This window comes from Neopelma chrysocephalum, unplaced genomic scaffold (assembly GCF_003984885.1).
Source record: "Neopelma chrysocephalum unplaced genomic scaffold, ASM398488v2 Primary Assembly neopelma1_82, whole genome shotgun sequence".
Taxonomy (NCBI): Eukaryota; Metazoa; Chordata; class Aves; order Passeriformes; family Pipridae; genus Neopelma; species Neopelma chrysocephalum.
In genome coordinates, this window is record NW_020897744.1 from 4,835,822 (window position 1) to 4,857,236 (window position 21,415).

The 21,415-nt window shown below is 51.5% G+C and overlaps 1 protein-coding gene across 2 annotated transcripts; it reads right to left on the reverse strand.

The window, feature by feature from the left end:
• Positions 1 to 7,040: 7,040 nt before the first annotated feature.
• P2RX1 (purinergic receptor P2X 1) lies at positions 7,041 to 20,591 on the reverse strand. Of its 2 annotated transcripts, XM_027690994.1 has the most exons (14): positions 20,148 to 20,591; positions 18,620 to 18,841; positions 15,229 to 15,376; positions 14,669 to 14,740; positions 14,159 to 14,228; positions 13,515 to 13,611; positions 13,186 to 13,266; positions 11,809 to 11,950; positions 10,558 to 10,688; positions 9,826 to 9,916; positions 9,106 to 9,171; positions 8,406 to 8,498; positions 7,844 to 7,891; positions 7,041 to 7,520 (listed from the first exon to the last, which is right to left on the reverse strand). In XM_027690994.1, exons 1-13 carry the CDS (start codon positions 20,297 to 20,299, stop codon positions 7,847 to 7,849), a joined length of 1,410 nt encoding a protein of 469 aa, XP_027546795.1. In that variant the 5' UTR covers positions 20,300 to 20,591; the 3' UTR covers positions 7,041 to 7,520; positions 7,844 to 7,846. The 2 variants fall into 2 exon arrangements, with proteins under 2 accessions (XP_027546795.1, XP_027546796.1); XM_027690995.1 differs by lacking the exon at positions 20,148 to 20,591 and having other exon boundaries at positions 18,620 to 18,971.
• Between the last annotated feature and the right edge of the window lie 824 nt (positions 20,592 to 21,415).

Consider the following 21,415-nt stretch of genomic DNA (forward strand, 5'->3'; position numbering starts at 1 on the left):
CGTCTCTGCCCACGCGCCTCAGCCCGGGGCGGGTTTTGAGGCAAAATAAAACCCCTTTTTTCCTTTTTTTTTTTTCGGCGGTGTGTGGCCGTGTGACAGAGGCACCGCGTTTTCCTCGCCCGCCCCGGCTGGGTTTTGAGGCAAACCGCTCCCCCCCACACACTTTTTCAGCGGCGTGGAGCCGTGAGGGAGAAGGACAGGGACAGAGAGAAGCACCGGGTTCTCCCTGCCCTCCTCAGTCCCGGCTGGGTTTTGAGGCAAAAAAAGCTTTTTTCGGCAGCGTGTGGCCGTGTGGTGTCCAACTAGAAGCACATCTGGGAAAGGGCTCTTGGGTGAAAACACGGGGCTTTTTGCTAATCACGGAATCACAGAATTAGTTTGGAGAAGATCCCTGAGATCGAGTCCAACCTGTGACCCAACACCACCTTGTCAACCAGACCATGGCACTCAGTGCCACATCCAATCTGTCTTTAAACACCTCCAGCAAACGTGACTCCACCACCTACCTGGGCAACCCCTTCCAATGTCTAATCACCCCTTCTGTGAAGAAATTATCCCTAATATTCCCTAATATAATCAGAGAAAGTGGCGCTGGCAGGGCAGGGAGCGGAGGGTCTGCCAGCCCCAGGGGGTGGTTATTCCAGGCAGAGGGACACAATGTGAGGGACCTCTGGCTGGCTGCTCCCTGGGTCACAGGCAACCAGACTGTGGATGTGGGACCTTTTCCCGGTGCCCTTGCTCTCCCCTGGGTCCGAGGAGGTGAAGGTGGGAGCCCACATCCCAGGCAGGGCTCCACATCCCTGGTTCTCTGGGATCCTGGCACAGGAGTGTCTCCTTATCCAGTGTCTCTAAAGTAATAACACCCAACCCTGACCATATACATTTTCTGAACTCTTACAGCAGTGAGGGGAAATGCTGCACATCAACTAATTCCACTGCCGTCACTCAAGGAATTCCTACAAGCAGATGCCCTTTATGGTTTATGACTCATGCTTTGTTTTTCCCTCCCACTCTCTTTTACCTTCTTGGCTCACAGTTGACCGTGCCCCTGGGTCGAGAGGTTCCCACTGCACCCAGCAGTGAAGTGTGTTTCCTGTGGGATTCTTGAAGATGTTGATTTTGTGACAAGTGACTCGTGGCTGGGCTTGCTGGGCTGTGCTCTGGCTCCACTCGCGGTCAGGGTCCCCACCAGGAATCTTGGATTTAGCCAGAGAGCAAGAGTTGAATTAAATCCACATCCTGACTCAACCCGCTGCAAACTCCTGCTCCTTCCTACTGTGGCAACAGGCAGATAGAAATGCCTGTGCCTGCTTCCAATGGGCCTCAAATAATCCTCTGCTTTGGAAACAAATTAATTTCCTGCTATGTGTTTCATAACTTGAAATAACTCAGCATACTAATAATGCAACTTGTGGTTTACTACCAACTTTGTTTCCCATCTGAAAAAAACTTCCCCAGGTTGTCATTGTGTTGAGAGAAGTACCAAAATGTAATTAAGAGACACTAATCATTGAAACAGCAAAGTTGTATTGCAAGCCTAGCGAAGACCATGAATTTTTTCATTTATTCATTCTATAGGTGTGTTTGTTACAATCAGACATATCCTTCTGCAATTTGCTATGTGCATCCAAATCTTACATTTCCTGCAGAAATGTGCTTTGTCACCCGGGTTGGTCACAGGCAGCTGAGCAGCTCTCTGTGGAGGAGCAGGTTTATTCAGGGCTAATGCCCTTTAACTTCCATCTAAAATATTTGTGCATTCTCTTTGCCAATTTTCAGTCAAAAATACTTGGAGCTGAAACGCTGCGTGGTTTTAGGCTTGACTACTAATGAGTTGTTACATTCAGTGGAATGATCCCTGTTAGAAAGATACAAGAGGTTACTCTTTCAGATCACAGAGAAAATCCAGCAGAGAAGATTTTCCATGAACAGGAAACACTGGGGCAGAGAAGAGCTCTCAGAGCAGGTGAAAAGCAGTGTGATAAGCAGTGAGAGGATGGCAGAGCCTGCTGCATTTTAGGGTGACCAAAGACATGTACATGTGGCTCTTAAGGACGTGGTTTAGTGGTGAACTTGGCAGTGTTAGGTTTGCAGCTGGACTTGATCTCAGAGGTCTTTTCCAACCTAAATGATTCTGTGATTGTAACAGGACAGGAGAGAGCCTCATCACCTTGAGTTTGTGCTTCCAAGTTTGTGCTTTCATGCTGCCTTCTTCCAGAGGCTCTGGATATTAGCTAATGACACCGATTAGGTATCACCTCAAGGCAGCCACCGGCCTGAGCTCCCAGGCTGCCTGTTTGCCATGATGGGCTCTCAGGAAAAGTAAGACAAGCCCATGAGAAAAGCAAAGCCTCCTCCCAGCCCCAAGCAGTGGAAGCCCCAACCTCCTTCTTGAATGTCTGGGTATGAGTGCCCAGGACCCAGGAATGTGGCTGCACCTGTGGAGAGACTGTGCTCCTGTGGCTCCAGGGCATGAGAGATGCTCTGAAAGACCATATCATATAGAAGACAAAACACTGACCTTTTTCACAGGGGCTTTCAATTCAGTCATACAAGGCCTTGCTCATACAGGGGCCAACTAAGCTTCTTATGAGAAATGAGCAAACCTTTCAGCTGCTGAGGAGGTTTTGCAAGGATTTCAGAAGTCATTTGGGTTGATTCACATTTGACTTTGAGATGCCTAGGAGATGCTGACTGTTTGGAAAGGGCTAATATTTGTCCCCTAGAGACCTCTATCCTTTAGCACCAGGGAGTTCAAATCACCAGTGACGTCTGAAGCACAGTTTAGCACCAGCATCAAGGTTTGAAACAATCCCCTCTGGCAAAGACTGCCAGCACCTGACCTAATGAAGTAACCTGGTTAGCCAAGCTCAGTCAAAAGCTGCTGTTTCTTCCAGAAAACAAAACAAACCACATGCCTCAGTTTCCCTTTTCACAATACACAGGTGATCACACTGCAGAGCAGCCATGACCAGTGCAATGGAAGTCCCAAATAATGTCTCTCTGCTGCTTAGACCATGGTGGCTATAGCAGTGTTAAAATAAGACTTGGATGTTTCTGTTCAATAATGATTGGATGTAGTTGGTTGGTAACTGATTTTTCATGTTTTCTGCGTGCAATGACTGAGAAGTTGTTTATTGAACCTGTCCTTGAGTTACAGTCATAAGGGGAAGAGCTCACATTTCTCCAGGCATTTCACAAGTATGCTTAGATAAAAAGAGAGTTGAAGCCATCCTTTCACTTAAGAAATCTCTTTATGGTGCCATAAAGCTGAGCAGGATCTGTGCTTGGGGATGGTAGGCAGAACCCTGTTAACTGGAGGGATCCTGATTCACCCCTGCTCAAGAGCCCATCGGTTGGCTGAGTCGTCACTGTATTCAGAACCCACTTGGACACTTCAGGCTTTATGCTTTCTAAAATAGAGCAATAAAGCAATTAGAAATAGATAACAGAAGGAGAGAGCACTTCACCAAAGAAAGCAAAAGAATATAGTGTGGCATAATTAATACAGAGCTGGCAGTAGCGAAAATGAGCTGTGAGAACCACACTGGCCCCGGGAGGTGGCTGCAGGCTGAGCTCCAGATGTCCAGTGCTCAAATGGCCGAGAAGTTCCTTGTGCCACCCCGCACAATTTGACCCAAGAATGCCCAACTTTGGGACAGAGGGAAATAAAAGCATCCTTCAGAGCTGGGAGAACATACGTGTTCCTGCCAGTCCTTCACTGTGTGTCAGCCAGAGAATTTATCTAGCTGAAATCATGCTCCCACTTAAAAAAAAAAAGAAAGGGAGTTAGTGTAACCAGAAAGGCAGGTGCTTTTTTAGGGGAAAATCCAAGAATGTCCTAAGTGAAGGACTGGGTTAAAAATAACAGGGAGTCTGCTGTGCCAGGGAAAGAATGAGTGGGGTTAGAGACAGCTCCTTCCCTGTGCAACCTCTCCTATCTCCTTCTTGAGTGTTATTCATTTAATTTGTCTTGTTACAGTGTCTGGAAGCACCAGGTGGAAATCAGGGCCTCAATTATGCTGGGAATTGGGCACAAACATAATGATTAAATGTTGCCAGCTCTGCAGAGATTGAAATATAATTCCTCATCCCTGCAGCATCACTAACCAGCATAATTATTGCCAAATAAGTTTTTCTGCAATTACTCTTCTGGAATATCTGTGCTACTTGATTTCTTTCAAAATAACCATGCCTGAGGGAAGTGAAAAGATATATTTGTACAAGGTCCAACCTGGTAACCTTCACAGATAACAATAACTGGTCAAAGGCAGAAAATTCTTGCTGCATTTAAATCCATGTTCAGGAATTATTTGCTTGTATCTTGGTTTTCCTTTCTATAAAGCAGCAACAGTCACACTGCACTCAGAGCTCGCTCTCGTCATCTAACACCCATGATCAGTGTAAGAGTCCTTAGAGCACTGACACCATCACATACAAGGGCTTGCTAGTGCTGATTGTAAAGATTAAGGATTAGCTGGAGAATAGATATTCTTTCTTGTGTGTTTTCTGGGACAGCGTTTGAATTACTGAAGGGTCCTTTTCTATTAGCATTTTTCTGTTAGTTATTAACTGTGTAAAAACCAAAATGCAGTGAAATAAGGACTTAAAAAAACTCCCACAAATAATCCAATCCTCAGCTGGCCACAGCATAAACAAGAAGTAGCACAGCAACCTGTCATTGAGGGGGTCTTCACACAATGACCAAATCCCTTTGGGATTCTGTCACACTTTGCTTTGCTGCTCAGAGGTCAGAGAGCAGCAGGATATACTGCCTGCATCTTTACAACTTCGAATACAGTTGTTTTCTGGATTCAACACAAGGAAATTCTTCTGCCCAAGCACAGTAAATTCTCCCCTGACCCTCAGAGCAAGTCCAGGTCAAACCAAGAAGACTGGAGTACAGTCCTGCCAGTCACCCACACCTCCCCCAGGGACTTGCACTGAAAGCAGCTCAGTAGCAACACCGGGGCACTGCCAGGTGTCTTAACCTGCCAGCACTTCCATTTGTGAGTCTTTAGCTCTACAGATTTTAACTGTTGTGTCCTATCCCTCACTCAGTAATTTGGCCTCAATTTTGGCAAACTGGAAGGCACTGGGAGAAGGGGCTGGGAGCTGCAATGCTGAAATAGAGTATCTACGCCACAGAGCTGAGCAGACCAGCCCTTCTTCCTTGCTCTCCCACCCCTTAGCACCAGCTCCAGCATCTCTGGCAAAAAGAAGGACCTAAACAATTGCCATGGGTTTTCCCTGCCTTTTCATACTTCATACAGCAGAGGGGACCAGTGTATGTTAAAACTGGACACTTCTTAATTTCCTCCAGACAGCCATCGCTCTGTTTGGTCCCACTCGGGAACCACAGCGCCTGGGAGCCCTGGCTTAGAGGAGGACCTTGTTCGGATGAAAGAATTAAAAAAAAAAAAATCACAATATCTCACTCATTCTGCTGGTGAATGAAAAGCAAACAAAAGGATTCCCAAAGACTGCATTTTAAAAAGCAAGTATGGAAAGACATATAAGCCCTGATGTGATTTTTAAAGCAGTCTTGGGACTTTTAGGGATCCCAGCTCAGAAGTTTTGGATAGCAACTACACGGGATCATGTACAAGTAACGTTTTTCCTGATTTCCTACTCTGCCTTTTAATTCTTCCTAGGGAAGAACAGGCGCTTTGCAGCTTGAAAGATTAAGCAGGCAGAAACAGCCCCCTGCTCTACCTGCAGCCTCGCGCTGGTTATTTTAAGTTTTGACCGGAGATTGACCCAGTTTAAGTGGGTGTGAAAGGTTACCTGAACATTCGTTTCGCTGTCTCTGGCAACAGGATTTCCCGCAGGCGTGTCTGTGTGACATGGTCTCGCAGTCCCCTCTGCTGGTGGCAGCTTGCTGGGGAGCTGCATCAGCCGGGACCGTGCAGTGCTTGTCCTCCATGGGCGCTGCAGGAGAGCCCCCGTGGCGTGGGGGAACCCCCAGCCCCACGCCCCCAGTGCCCGCTGAACAAGCACCAACTCCTCCAGAGACCAGGGAGCTTTCCCTTACTCTCTCTGCAGCTTAAGTATAAGCACCTGGCACCTCTTACACAGGACAGCAGCAGGAGAAAGGGTGAAAAACTTGACCATGGATAACCTTATGGAAACCCACCCTGCATGGGAAAGCTGAGGCATCCTGCTGACAGCAAATGATCTCCCTGCAGGGAATGTATGGCTTGAAGTGCTTGTTGAACTTATGACCAAATATCAGCTGCATCTGCCTGTGGCATGTTCCTGTGCCCCTACAATCCTGCCATCATGTGTCCATCCCACAGGCTCTGGCTCACACTCCCCACTGCTCTCAGCAGCATTGCAGGCCCAGGCACACCAACCCCTACAGCCTCTTCACTGGCTCTCACAGTGCAGTTGGGATCCGCTTTTGAAGTGACCAAGGCAATATTTCCCCGGGGAGGTACAAAATGATGTTCAGAAAGGGACTGTGCTGGTGGATTCTGGAGAACTGAACAGAGCCGGCAGCGCAGGGCAGGGTCTGCTCGCAGGGATATGGGGTCTGAGCGCAGTCCATGATGTCCAGCTGCACATGCTGAATAGGGCAAATCTTCCAGCAGAGAAGAAAAGTTTCATTCCTGGGTGCAAAGAACTGGTTTGTGAGGCTACTCCGGAGAAGGTCAGTTCTGACAGGCTAACACTGACCAGCAAGGGCAGCTGAGGCAGAGCTGGCACAGGGCAGCAGATCTTGATGTCTGGCTGTGAGCCAGCACCCCCCCAAGCAAGGCTGTCTGAGGAGGAAACCAAAGTGACAACACTGATAACAGCCCCTGCTCGTGGCCAGAGGCCCAGGGGCCCCACACAGGAAGGCAAGGGCTGGAGGAGCCAGCACTGAGCCCCACACTCCAGCCTGATTTATGGGATTGCCTTGCATGCACAAACCCCCCAGTGATGAAAAGCACTGCAAACCCCACACCTTGGGATAAGCGCGGGCACTGCCAAGGGATGTAGTAGAAAAACTAAAGGTTTATTTTTTTTTTTAACAAAATACATCCTTACAAAATAACCATTTTTCTCCCATGTTGAGGGACTGGGCATGGTTCCTGCCAGCTCTCCTTCCCTCTCCTTCTCCTCAATTTGAAGCTGTCCAAGGGTGCCGCTGGGGAGGGAGAGGCAGCAATGGTCTCCCCAGGGGCTTCAGGTGCGGGGTGGCCTGGCATGGTTTTGGAACACCAGGCAGGATGCTGTGGGAGCCCTTCAGAAGGGTCTGCAATGGCAGCAGAGCCCAGTGCCCTGCAGCAGGGCTGGCAGAGGGCCCCAAGGGTCCCTTAGTAGCCCACCCACGGCATCCCTGTGCCCCTCAGAGGCTGGATGCTGGGCCGGCCAGCCCCTGCCCTGGCTGCAGGGCACCACCTTCCCATGAGCCGGTGTTGGACACTGCTCCTGCTGGCCTTGGGGCTGGCACAGGCTGGTGACAGGGGATGGCGACCGTGTTTTAGGAGAGGAGGAGGAGGAAGAGGGTGCAGGTTTGTCGGTCAGTGTGGATTCTGCCAAGAGAGAGAGAGGTGCACAGTGATTTCTGCTGTCTTGCCCCCCATTACCCCTCTTTGAGCAATGCTGCCATTGAAGATGTGATGTCAATCCCACACCCCACACCCATTGTGCCCCCAGCAATTGCTTATGCTGGGAAACGCTGACTCCAGGTTAGACATCATTGTCCTCAGCTCAGATCTCCTCCATCCCTTCCCTGTAGCCCTCCTGCCTTCCCTGAAACCCTCCTGCCTTCCTGGGGGCCTTGGCATAGCCCTGAGACCCAAAGCCCTGCCCCCTGCCAGCCTTAGGCCAGCAGGGCTGGGGAAAAACCACTCACCTCTCACTGCGTGTTGTCCGGCTCCTTTTCCTTCTTATGTGACTTTGACTGGGGATTAAATGAGAGAAAACAGGATTCTTTTACAGACCTGCTCCTTTCTAATGCCAGGGAAAAATGTGGTTGGGCAGCAACTTCTAAACCCCAATGTATAAGCACATTTTCAGATGAATTTGAGGGGAGCTGTTTCTGTGTCCTATGAAAGACCATAAAACATTCCACGGTCATGGAGATGTTCTCAGAGAGTGGAGAAGGGGACATTTTCCAGTTTGCTAAAGCACTGGTCTGCCCCTGCTTCCCTTAAAGCAATGCAAGGGTTACCAGTTATCAGAATATCTGGGGTTAAAGGGAGAGAATAAAGCTATTAACAGTGAGTCACACAAGATCTCAGTAATTTTGGAGAGAAGATTCATGGATCCCAGTCTCCAACAGTCCCAAGGGCTCGGGAAGGCGCCTGGTTGCTCCTCAACATGGATGTTTGTGTTACAGCATCATTACTCATGCACACAGCCACACTCACACCCCCGCAAGAGCCTCGGCAGGGCAGGGACTCGCTGTTACTTACAGGCTCCTGTTCTGCGTATTTGAATTTCTTCTGCTTGTAATAGTCCCGTCCTTGGAGAAAATGCAACAGGAGCAGGTCACAGAGGACAGAGGCCTTAAATCAAAGCACAGTTAGGGTTGGAGCTGCCCTCCAAGCTCACCTGGACCGTTGTGTGCTTCCAGTTTGTCCCACAATTTAGGGTCACTTCTGCTTCAACCCACAATGTGGCAGTTGCTAAAGAGTGTACGGCCCCCAACTGTCCCTTTAGGACAGAAGTGAAGTGTGTTGGGATCAACACTGGGTGACTTAAGTCAACAGAAATGAAGTGTTTCCACTTTGGGTAAGTGCAGAGCACAACACCCTTGGGTTCATGCCCAATCTGTAACAACCATAACCCAACAGGATGCTGGTTTTCCATCCTGCATGAAATACTGCCCATCACCTCCAAAACTCCCTCAATGCCAGTTCTAACTTGAAACCATCAGGATACCAAGGCATGGCCCTGTCAGGAGAGCCAGCCTTCCCCTCATCGGCCAGCAGGAATCTATTTTCCTGAGCTAGTGAGGCAGGAGAGCACCTCCTTTCCCACTTTGCCCATCCTCTGGTTCCCTGAGCAGGAGCCAGTATTTCACTGCAGCTCAGGGACACTTCCCACGGATGTCACAGGCAAGAAGAATAATTTGAGAGTCTCCATATAGAGGCTGGAAATATCTGAACTTACCACTCCAAAAATACCAATTCCAGAGCCAATTGTGGTCATGGTTGGGATGATGTCAAATTTGCCTGCCTGAATAAAGTCAAAGAAAAGAGGTGATTAGTTACAGCCAGCCTGGGGGGGAAAAAAGGTGCTGTAGCTGTAGGTGGGGCTTGGCAAAAGCACCTTGCAGCAACCCAAACTTCAACCACAGCACAGAGAGAAACAGGAGCTGGGCCAGAGCTGGTCAAACAGAAAAATATTTTTGGTTTTAGGCTGAAATAAAATTAAGTTACTTTGCTTCCTGTATTTTTAATTTAAAAAAAAAAGTATACCCTGTAAATATTCCCAGTGGGAACACAACGAGGAAAGCCTTCTCTTCTACTGGGAAGAAAGAGACAAAATAGAAAAATGCAAAATGCCCAGCTTTTGGAAATATCAGTAAAAGGTTTTGACTTTCCACAGTTTTCCCCCCTGTCCAAAATCATGATGTTTTTTGGACAAAACCACTGATCAAACTGCAACTGATAGATGTGCCCTGTAAGATGGGCTTCTCCTCTTATATTCCATTCCCCGGGACTTCCCAAGGGTTCCTGTGGGTGGGCCAGCACCCAAGAAAACCCCTCACACTGGGTTTCCTGGCCCCATGGGACCCCAGTGCTGTGTTGCAGACCTGGTACCTTCTCAAGGACATGGCACTGCTCTCCTGGGGATCCAGGGGTGATCCTGGTGCCTGGCCACCCTTACCTTGCCATTCACCAAAATGTCGAACCGGATCCCAAACACCTTGTAGAGGGTCCTTTTTTCCATCCCATCTTCTTTGTAGTACTTGGCATATCTGTCCAATTGGATGCTGAATGTTAATGGCCTGCCAGGGTACCTAACAGCCCCCTGCAACCCAATAGCATGGGAATCTTGGTGGGACAAAGATCTGGGAATGTGCTATCACAGATATGTGATAATGTGCTCCTGACCTTCTCCTTAAACCCCTTGAAGGAGCCGGGCTGTTGGCACCTCTCCTCTCTGTGCCTCTGTTTCCCTGCCTGCAAGTTGGGGTTCCAGCTCCTGCTCGTGCTGTTTGACCTGATGTCCCCAAGTGCTGCATGACAGCAGATATTGGTGCAGCACAAGTGATTGTCTCACAGAGCAGAGGTTAGAGAGTGTTTTGAAGTGTGGGAACATGGGAGATGACCCTGCACCATCTCCAGGCTTTCAAAGGGCTTCCCAAGAGCTCAGCCGAGCAGGAGAGCCTGCAAGGGGGAGGAGATGTACAGGGAAAGGAAACGGGGTAATTTTGAGGCCAAGGGATGTGCTACCACTCTTCCCATGCTGTTTTAAAAAGAGCACTGCTGTCTGGCACTGCAAAGGTAGAGAGTATTTTGGAGAACAGTCCTTGACCTTCCACCATCCCCTGAGTGCTGTGGAAACCTGAGAGCTGTCACCTCTGAATTATGCTGGAGAAAACAGGTGTGTCTTTACCTGAAGTTGAAGCCCGGTGAAACGTTACTGTCATCATTGTAAAGGCCGTGGAACTGGTAAATGGGTTTGCAGTACCGGACAGGCCAGTCGAGGTCGCAGTTCCAGTCTATGGTGATGCCCACCACTCCACCCTGCAGCAGAGAGGGGAGTCACGAGGTTGCCCTGTGGACCTGGTCCACACAGAAAAATGCTTTCACTCCTCATACATGTCCTGTCTCAGTGCTGTGGGTTGTCCTGGCTCTCCAGGTACACAGACTTCACCACTGCCTCAGTCCTCCTGGACAGCCTCAGCTTTGTGCCCTTTCTGGAGGCTCTTGCTTCTGCCCCGAATGCTGGATACACAACTAGATTCAAGCCCTCTTTTTCCTGATCAGCACCCTGTGCCCCAGGCATGGTCCTGAGAAACAGTGCTCACTGCAGATCCCTCACGGTCCTTATGGGAACAGCTTTCCCTCTTCTGATTCTGCCCAGGGGATTGCTCAGGAAATGAAGTTCAGTCATGAGCTCACTCCAGGTTGTAACTAGCTGTGTCCCAGAGGCTCATAGTTGTGCACCTTTAGTATATAGAATTATAGAATGGTTTGTGTTGGAAGGGAAAGGTCCCACAAAGACCATCTGGTTCCAACCCCCTGCCATGGGCAGGGACACCTTCCACTATCCCAGGTTGCTCCAAGCCCAATCCAATCTGGCCTTGGAGAGTTCCAGGGATGGGGCAGCCACAATTTCTCTGGGTGCATGCATGTTCTAATATATGCAATATATGTTCATATATGCAAGCCTCTGGTTTTATTCAATGCCTGGCAAGGTTATCGTAAGGCTCTGCAGCCCAGGAATAGCAGATACTCTTGCACATCAGCCTGAGAAGTGCTGGGCAAAGCTGCATTTCAGAGCCTGGGGAGAGGCTGCAGTTTACACTGTGCAATGACCGATATTTGACCATCCAGCTGGGAGTTCCAAGCTCAATTGGATGGGATTTGGCCACACAGCTCTAGTTATTCATTGCACAAATTAAACCAAACTGAACCCTGGATTTACTGCCAGTAGGTCAAATCTTGTCAAGAGTTTCCAAGAAAGGCATAAATATTAGGCCACGTCCAAGGAGATTCATAATCTTTAACAGCTAATTCTGACACTTCTGTTTTCTCAAGAGTTCTTGAGATAACAGAAAATCATCTCAACAGCTGGGGATGATTGCTCTGCCAGTGTCTCCTTCCCCCTTTCAGCAAGAAACATCATTGGAAATTCAAGTACCTTAACAGCCAGGAAGGTAAAATTCTGACCCGATTCCTTCACTATGTATCCCAGTTCAAACACAGGGCACAAGGAATCGGTGGCTTTGTTGTAGGTGCATTTCTTCAGGTACTGTTTGGTAACACTCTCAACCAAGTTGCGCCTGTGAATGAAAAGAAAGTGAGAAAGAATCTGAATAATCCAATAATTTGGGTGGGAAAGGACCTCTGGAGATCCTTGTCCAACCAATGGCCCTCTCCTGTTCCCATGCCAGCTTGTCCGTGGGCTCTGCCAGGCAATTGCTCCATGCACCAACAATTCTCATCTGGGACAGCTCACCGATAGCAGCTTTTACATTTAGCTGGAGTTTGTTATCTCCTCCATAAAGGGTAAAAAGAAAAGGAAAACCTCTTGCCTTCCACCCTGCTCTGCTCTTTCACTTAAAAATAGCCTTCCTCTGAACCTCCCAGCCCCAGATGATTTTGTAAGACTTGCGTCTTGCTCAATCACGTCCCATCTTGGATGCTCAGCAGTTCATTGCTAGTGGTGATCAAAGGCAGGAAGTTCCCCATGACCCAGCCGGGTCTGGTGCAGCCCCTGCCACAGCAGCCAGTCCTCCCTCTGAGGATCAGCTCCCCTCACTGTGTCCTCTCCAGCCTGCCCTCGCTCAGGACACCCCTCCTTGCTGCTGGGGCGGGGGCTGTCCCCACTCCCAGCCACCTCTCTGGCAGCAGCATGAGCTCAGCCCAAGGCTTTTCCAAATGTCCTGGCTGCCAGGACATTTAACCCTGGGACACGATCAGCTTAGAGAGAAGAATCTGCCATCTTCAGCACAAATAGCTTCTGATAATTTGTTCCAAATCATGTATAATCAGTGCCATCACAAATCCTCTTACAAGTGCTCCTTCAGCCAGCAGCACTGTTCCCAGCACTGCCTGGAAGGAGCCGACTCCATAACCCATTGCAGAAACAGGTGGGAACTGTATTGTTAAGAGGGACTTCTCCTTTTTGGCACCAAGCTTGTCCTGGCTGCTCACACCACACTGTGCCACGTAGTTATTTAATGTCTTCTTCAGGGAAGAAAAGGAGGAGAAAAATGAAGAATCAGAGAAACTGTATTTTCGTGTGCATCATGTGAGGGTAACTCAGGAGAAGTTAATTCCAGAAACCTTCTTTCTGGTGAATACAGCCGGCAGCTGAGGTGGGACAGATTTGGGAGGGAAACGTCTCAGTTCCTATGAGCTAATCTGGGGATCAGTGCAGCAGTTAGAGTAGTCCTGGGCTCACTGCTGAGGGACACCATCCTTTGTATCAAGCATCCAGTCACACAGATGGTTTCCCCTGAGGGACACAGCTGGAGGAACCAAACAGAAACCATTCCCCCAAACCTCACCTTACCTGGATACCTTGAACTTGGGGAAGGTGATGCTGTTCTTGATGAACAAAGTGAACTTCTCTGCTTCTGACAACAGGGCAGGGCTGAAAAACACAAGTATTGACATCACTTGGCTCTCCAGTCTGCAGGGAAAGCCCATTTGGTGGAGATTCAGATTTAAACTGGGACAAGCAGGACCCAGAGAAATGGTGATCTTATCCCTTCCCTTTCTGGTGTTTCGAGACCCAGGCTGTCCTGGCCACGTCCCACAGAGCCTGGGCTTGCTCTGCCCCACATCAAGTGCTGCTGCTGCAGCTGGGGAGGGAAAGAGGGCAACAACAGGATTCCTCACCTGGGAACATGTTCATCAACTTCAACAGGGCACCAGCCAAAGATCTCACAGGTCTTCACCGAGCTGTTGAAGGGCACACACTTGCCTGTCATGAGCCCTGTGTGGAAGAGAAACAGCTGCTCACACCCCTGGATGCTGGGAAATCCCAGCCTCACACTGAGATGGATGAGATCTGGTTGGGGCTTCAGCTCTGCCACAGGTGTCCAAGGCACTAAATGCTCAGGGCTTTGGTGCCCCCTTGTAAAAAGAATAATTAATTGTGGCCTCTCAGCTTATGGCAGTGGTTTCTCTTGCACTGCTGTGCAGGGGAGCAGCTGGGCCTTTTTCATGCTAAAATACCTCTCAGAAAATGCCGAGCAAATAGAGGACAGCAGTTTGGGGGAAGTGGTTTAGTCTTGATTAACCTTTTGCTGGCAGAGCTTTTTGCAGCTCAGGTGTCTTTCAGAAGAGGAAAGCAGGACCAGCCTAGGTGGGACAGTCAGCCAGCATGTCAAAGGCTTTTCCCAAATCTTGTTAGCTGGTGGTCCAAAGCAGGTCCCCCACCAGAGAGCCCAGCCATGAGGTCCCCCTGCCAGATGCCCCACCCAGGCAGCTCTGCTCGGTGTCTCACCACAAGCCCCGGTGCCGGAGCCTCGGGGCCGTACCTTGTCCCTGCCGGCTGTATTTCCCTTTGCTGCAGTCGCTGTCCCGTGTGCAGAGCCCGGCATCTGGCAGCTGTTTGGAGAAAGCAGCCACCTCTCAGCATCCCACCCTGCAGCTTTGGTCCCTCTGTCCTTCCTCCCTCACCAGGCAACGTCTCCCTTGAGGGATGTGCTGCTCAGCTGGAGCCAGAACCTTGTCCATCCTTCCCAACCAAGGATGTTCAGATTAAACAGGAAAAAGGGAGGGGGATTTGTTTTTTCAACTTCAGGCAGATGCTTTTAAGTCTCGAGTCTGCTCTTCTAGGTCATCTCAGAGGGAAGAAAACTTAAATGGGTGCTGCCTGGTTTTCAGCAGAATAAAAGCCTTCATATAGAACACACAAGTCAGGAACAGTAATATGGGGCCAGACTCAGGGTTTTACTAAACCTCCCAAGGTCAGACAGAGCCCTTCCCTAGTACCACCACCCTGAATTACAGAAGCTGAGCCCACTGAAGGAATCTGGTGTGTTTACCTCTGGGCAGGTTCCTTGTTTCTGTCCAGGGGTGACAATGAAGTTGGTCATCACCACGAATGAGTTGTCCCCCTGTGGAGACACAGCCAACGAGCTCACAGCCTCTGTGAGGAGCCTGTCCCTGAGGCAAGGTGTAGGGCATCCAACCCACCAGGACGCATCCAGGCAGACAGCACCTTTCTCCCTAACTTTAGGTCCTCCACCCTCTCTGCTGCAGCTCAGGAAGCTGGTGGGGTCCCTGAGGACATGTAGTGCCACCAGCCCCAGGACAGTGGAGGACCCCCTTTGCTACCTGAGATGCTGGTCTGGAGGAGCCTTGGTCTTTTTCAGAGGCAGCCTCTAACATGCCCCATCCACCATGGTGGGTCCCAAGCACCAAATTCTCCCCAGGGGTGATATGTGGGCAGAGGTTTGTGGCAGGAGCAACCTGCTTTCCACCACAGGGACACCATGTCATGGGTAGCCCCACAGAAAGCCTACACTAAGGACCCACCTGCACCCCAGCACATGGGGAAAAGCAGCCACTGAGACAAAAGCAACTCACCCACCATCCTCCTTACCTGGGGTGGGAAAACATAGTCCACCACATCCCAGATGTGAGGGCCCATGACACTCTCGTTGGTCACCGTCAGCCCTTTCAGCTTCACCGAGACCGAGCTGACAATGCTGTCCTGAGACTGGTAACCCTTCTCGTAGAGGAACACCCACCTGGAGAGGGAAGTGGTAGGGTAAGCACAGCCACCAACACTCCTCCACAAAAACCCAGTTCCCAGCACAGTCCTGGGGACTGGGGCTTTTTCTGCCAAGTCTCACCTGGGGGGGGGGGTCATTTGCCAAATTTGCTCCAGCTGGTTGAGGGATGTGTTGCTGAACTTTCCCACCCTTTGCCCGAGGCATGTTGTAGCTGCAGGCCCTGACTGGGGTGATGTGCTCTGGGGACTGGGACATATTTTGTGGCTGAGAGTGTGTGAAGGCAGGTGGAGCAGGATGGCCATTGGAAATTTGGGATTAAAGCCTCGTGGGTTTGCAGCTTGCTGGGCTCAGTGACCTATCTGAACCCTCTTGATCCACTGCAAAGGCGCTCTCCAGAAGTCAATGCCTCCAAGGCCAACACAGAGCTGAGTCTGGACACGGCTCTCATCCAGGGCCACCATTCCCGATGCAGCAAAGGGAATGTGGAGCTGTGACCCTGTATGCAAGAGGGCTGCAGGAGCAGGGGTAGGGACACTGCTGTGGCCGGAACAGGCCTCTCCCTGCCTTTCCCAGCCCATCACTCAGCCATTAGGGCGGGCTCCTGACACTATTTAACCTACGGCATAAACAAGCTGCCGCTGGATTAACTCTGTCTCCGGGACACTATAAACATGGGCGAGCAACCATTTCGGGTAGTGCTCCCGGCGGCGCGGAGCATTCCCGGCACTAAAAAAGGAGCGATCTGGATTTTGTCGCCACCACTGTGGGCATCGGTCCCGCTGGCCGCGGCAGAGGCAGCACGTGGCCCATTGGACGGTCCGTGACACCAGCCTGGCATGTCAACCTGTCCTCTGGCACCTGGCTGATGGGCAGGGAGGAGAACGGGGGAACCCCAGGCACTGCCTGCAGTCCCTTACAGGGACCTCTTGGGGACAGAACTTTTTGTCTTGCGGCCCCATCAGCATCCCGGGACAGAGGGTAAAGGCATGGGGATGGGAGGAGAAATTCAGCACTGCTGCCACCCCAGCTGAGACCCCCAGCTCCAGCCTCCTTCCCCAAGGCAGAAGACCATACTGGGTTACACTGGTTACGCTGGGCATCTTTCCCATGCCCTCGGGGCTGCAGGAGATTGTGAGCTGGGCAGCACCATGGCAGAGTGTTTCCCTAAATCTGCCTCCAGCACAGCCTCTGCTGCTGTCACCACATCTGTTCCTGGCAGAGGTGACTGCCCATGGCTGGGCACCCCGCTGGGACACATGGCAGGGCAGGATGTGGCCCCCACCCTGTTGCCAAGCAGGTCACAGCAAACAAAACAGTTTTCCGTGAAGCTGTAAATGCTGCAGCAAACCCTACCCAGGTGGTAAGTGTCCCCTGGTGTCACTTCCCGATGTGGCAGGATCACCAAACACTCTTCCCTTGCCAGCCCCATCCTGTGGCTCAGCCCAAGGCTCCTTGCATGCAAGGTTTCAGGAAATGAAACACAGAAAGCGCCTGACATCGCCTGGCCAGCAGTGATACCACCTTATCTGCCATCAGAGGAAAGAAGAGCTGCCCCCCAGGGGTGACACAGGGTCTCTCAGGGGGGTTGGCCCCACATCTGTGACCTGATGGCACTGCCCACGTTCTGTCCAGCACATCCATGCACTGACACGCATCCCATGCCTGCTGCCAAGAGGGGACCAAAGCCAGGAGAATGGTAAATAAATATCTATTTGGCTGCCAAACTGGCTTTCAAAGGAGAGAAAATGTCAGGCATTGTGGGTCAGTGCAGGCAGGGAGCTGGGGACAGTGCTGTGGGCAGGGAGCTGGGGACAGTGCTATGGGCAGGGAGCTGGGGGCAGTGCTGTGGGCAGCAAGGGACTGGTGGAGCTGTGGGCAGCTGCACTCACAGGCAGCCCCTTGCTAGAGGTGCCCAACCCCACCAAACCAGGAAAAACTTGGGAATTACAGCAACTTTGTGCCAACCTCCTCCTCTCTGCCCCCGGCTGTCACCCCCAAGCTGGTTCTCTCTCTGTTCCCTCCAGTTTAGCTGGTTGCTTAAGCCACATTTCCTTAGGAAGTCCCGCTCTGAGGCACCATCTGTGCCTGTTCCCCAACCACCCCCAGCCACGTTTGCTGGAGCCCTGAGGCTTCACAGGTTGAGTCCTTAGGAGAGACAAAGCTGCTCCCACCAACACCAGCCTGGGCCAGTGCAAAACCCTTTGCAACAGAGCAATGAGCTGATGAGCAGCGTGGGAGCAACGTGGGAGTCCCACAGTGACCCCCTGGGAAGGTTTTCTCCCTTCCCAGGGAATCTGCTAGAAGCAGGATTGGGCATCTCTTCTCCCTACAGCAACTTGCTTGCGCTGAGCCCTGGGAGCCACTGCCTTTCCTTTGTGATACGTGAGACACATGTAGCACCTGCACCCCAAAAATACCCAGATTTTCCCGTTCCTGGCCAGACACCCCCTCTCCCTTCAAACCTCCTGCTATGGGGCCCTTCCCAATGAAAGGGTGCTGGTCTCTCTCTAGGACTGAGCCCACAGCAGCCATGGGACCACAGCAAAGACTTATCAACCATCACATCCCATACCATGCTGCATCATCCCACACTGAGGGGACAAGGACCGAATCCCTGTGTCAGGAGCAGCAGCCCCAGGGCACCTGAGGATACACATCCTCATCCAGCTCTGATCCTGCCCGCTCCACTCGCTGCCTTTTTTAACCAGTTGCCCTTGCACCACTGCTGCTCTTGGAGCTGCCTCCCAGAAGCAAAGCAGACCAGGAATTTGGAGCCAGGCTCCGTCTCGGCCCCAGCGTCAGGGCGGTGGACAGGGAGATTTATGGCCCTGCCTCGAGCCGCTTGGGTCTCACAAATCACCGCGCTGGCCCCAGATGCCTCTTATTTAATATAAATGAAAATAAAAATAACAACAGATTCTCAGGCCACCGTCCAGCAGCTTGAGCAGGATTTGGACGGGGCTCAGCGAGGAGACGGGGCCCCGGCGTGCGGAGCAGGGCTGGGCAGGGATGAGCCTCCAGCCCGCACACACAGCAGCTTCTGGGGAGGATGTGGGGACCAAGCAGCCGTCTGAAAGAGCCATGGTGGGACACTGGGCTGCACGGGAGCAGCCACGGCCAGAGGGATGTGATGCCATCAGCAATGACCCCCCTGCACTGGGATATCGGGGATATAGGAGCCCCTTTCTCTCTGTTGCTTTTTAACCCAGTGGCAAAGGGCAATTGATTTTAGGGAAGGCAGGCGCCGGGGAGCCTTACCCGATGATGTACGCCAGGACGATGAGCTGGATCAGCCGGAAGGTCAGTCCCACCTTCTTGTTCCTCACCAGCACCATCCGAGGGGTGTCATACTCGAAGAGGAAGGAGGACACCTTGTCCATGCACTTCTGCCCCATGGCTGCGCCAGGGCTGTGCCGCAGCCTCCCGGCAGCCCCGCTGTTTGCCGTGTGGGCTGTGCCCACCGCTGGCCCGGCAGCTCCTCTGTTTGCACAGTGGAGAAAAAAAACCAAAATAAGAGTGCTATCAGCGTGGCTCCGTGCACATCTGGGCTGGCGGGTTTCCTCCTCTGCACTGGGATGGGGCTTCCTCTTCCTATAAGCTCTGGGCTGGGAGCAGCGGGTGCCCTACATGGTCCGGGGGTGGGACAGGGTGCGGGAGGGTGCAGGGCCACCCCGCTGCCGAGTCCACGTGCCAGCAGGATGAAGCTGTCTGCCTGTGGGGGATGCACCCTCGCCCAGGCAGGGCCTTCCCTGGGGATGGAGTGCTGCGGGCAGGGCTCGGGATGAGCACGAGGCATTCCTGGGAGCAACAGTGGGATGGAGGTGGTGGGGGTCCTGGGAGAGGATTTTAGGAGCTGGGATGGGGGTATCACCTTTTCTACCCCAGCAGCCACCTCAGGCTGTGGGTCTCCTATTAGCGTCCCAAACCCATGTCCTACTCTGTCTGCTCTAGAAAAAAGGTCATGAAAGAGGAGGGGGGGTACAGAAACCCCAGCCCAGAAATTCAGAGCCAACCCACGGGCAGACGGGTGCCCAGCTTGGCCCCCTCCCATGGTGAGACTGAACAGCTGGGCTTGGCTGGTTCCCAGAACTTGGGCTGGGTGCATTTTGAAGCATTTTCAGCATTCCCAGCATTTCCTGAAAGGCCCAGCTATGAGCAGGGCCAGGCGAGCCAGGGTCACAGTGAGGGATGCTCAGCAGGCACCACTTTAAGCAAATATCACTGAGAAAGAGACTGGATTTGAACATGTCAGGCTGAAATTTGGGGTCCGACATCACCACAGGGGGAAGTTAGGGGGAGGAAGGGAGCACAGAGGCTGTGGATGGGGTACCCTGTGTCTCTACTGGATCCCACCAGGCAGCACTAGGGCACAGCCCCACAGGGCTCTTTGCTGGGGAGGGGAATACAAAGACTGAGCAGGGTTGTTTTGGGAGAAACAGAGAATTTTTTCCCCCCAAAATCCCAGAGCCCAGCCACTTCAGCACTCCCTGCAAGGACAGGCTCCATCCCATGAGCCCCAGTTCATCTCTGCCTCCTGTGACCTTGAAGGAGTCACTGGCTCTCTGCAGCCACCGAGCCTGGGACAAGGGCCCTCCCTGCAGGAGGAAATGGTTTTGGAAATATGGAAAAGCTTAACCTGCTGGGATAAATCTTTCCTTTCTGGAACATTTCTCTTAGCATCACCACCTCTCAAGTTCAACTGCCCTTCACTTGCTGTCACGTTGACCTTTCGACTCAATATATTGCAGACCTGACAACCACAAAGTGAGCGGAACAAATCGATTACCTTTGCTGGCCAATAGAGAAAACTGGGGAAAAAGCAGCTGAGCCCGTTATCCAAATCTTTTGGGCATACCATGAAGCATGGGAATCAAAATCAGATGATCCCACGTTGCAAGTGACGTGATGCAGTCCCAACGCCCCAGCCCTCAGCAACATGGAAAGCTGTCAGACAGGGAGCCAAAAGCAAATATGAAATGCTGATGCTAATCACACAAGATTGAAGGCTGATACTGCTATTGAGTGGAGCAGACAAACCTTATAAGCTTAGATATCTGTCAGGAGAGAAGCAAATAACTTACTGTATGAAACGAGGCCTTTTAGGGAAGGCTGCTCACCCTTGCCAAAGCCATGGGGATAATGAAAATAGGACAGCTAAATTTAACAGCAAAATGACTTGTAAAAGAGCCACTTCTAACCTCCTCGCTGGTACTTGGAGTCAATAAAATGGTTAGAGCATGGATTTAGCTAAAATACTTTCCATTGGGAGATATTATGCATCTCCCATTTTATGATCTCTTGGAGCCATGTTGCAGCTGGTGGGTGGGGCGGGACCCTGTGGATGTGTCCAGAGCGATGTTGGGAGCATGGAACCCCACCATGGGAGCACCCACAGGGCCTGGGTCTCCTCCTGGGCTGATAACAGCACCCAGCACAGACACCCTCTTTGGCCACAGCACCCAAATGTTTGAAAAAAACCCACAGCCTAAACCCTTGCACATCACCATTGCTCATGCCCACACCATCCCTGGGACTGCCACTCTTTAAATTACTTTACAACAGGGAATTCAGTAGGTTTGGGCTGGCATTGCTTATCTACATGGCCCTGCAAAGGTGCCTTGGTGGTGCCAGATGGCTGGTGTGCCAGCTAACACACCTCCCTGCCTCTGCCAGGTGGTTATCGAGGGACAGTCCCCTGCTGGGGCTGTTCAGGTGTTAAATTACCTGCCCAACACGGCAGTCACCAGCCTGGAGATGCTGAGGTCACAGCGCTGTGATGCTTTCGGGTGTGGTGCAGGCACGGGGCTGTCCTGATGCCAGGCCAGGGCTTGTTTTCTGTTTGCTGTGATAATAAATATATTACTGCAACATCTAAATGAAAAATAGAAGTAGAATTAGGGGAAAGAGGTTTTGATCAGCCTCCTGTGTAATGTGCAGCTTGTGGGGGGTTCCATGACCCGCTGCACTGACACTCACACGCAGCAGGGACCTCGGGGCTGGTTTTATCTGGGGTTCCCACAGACACAAACTCATATGATGGTGTCAGTGCACACC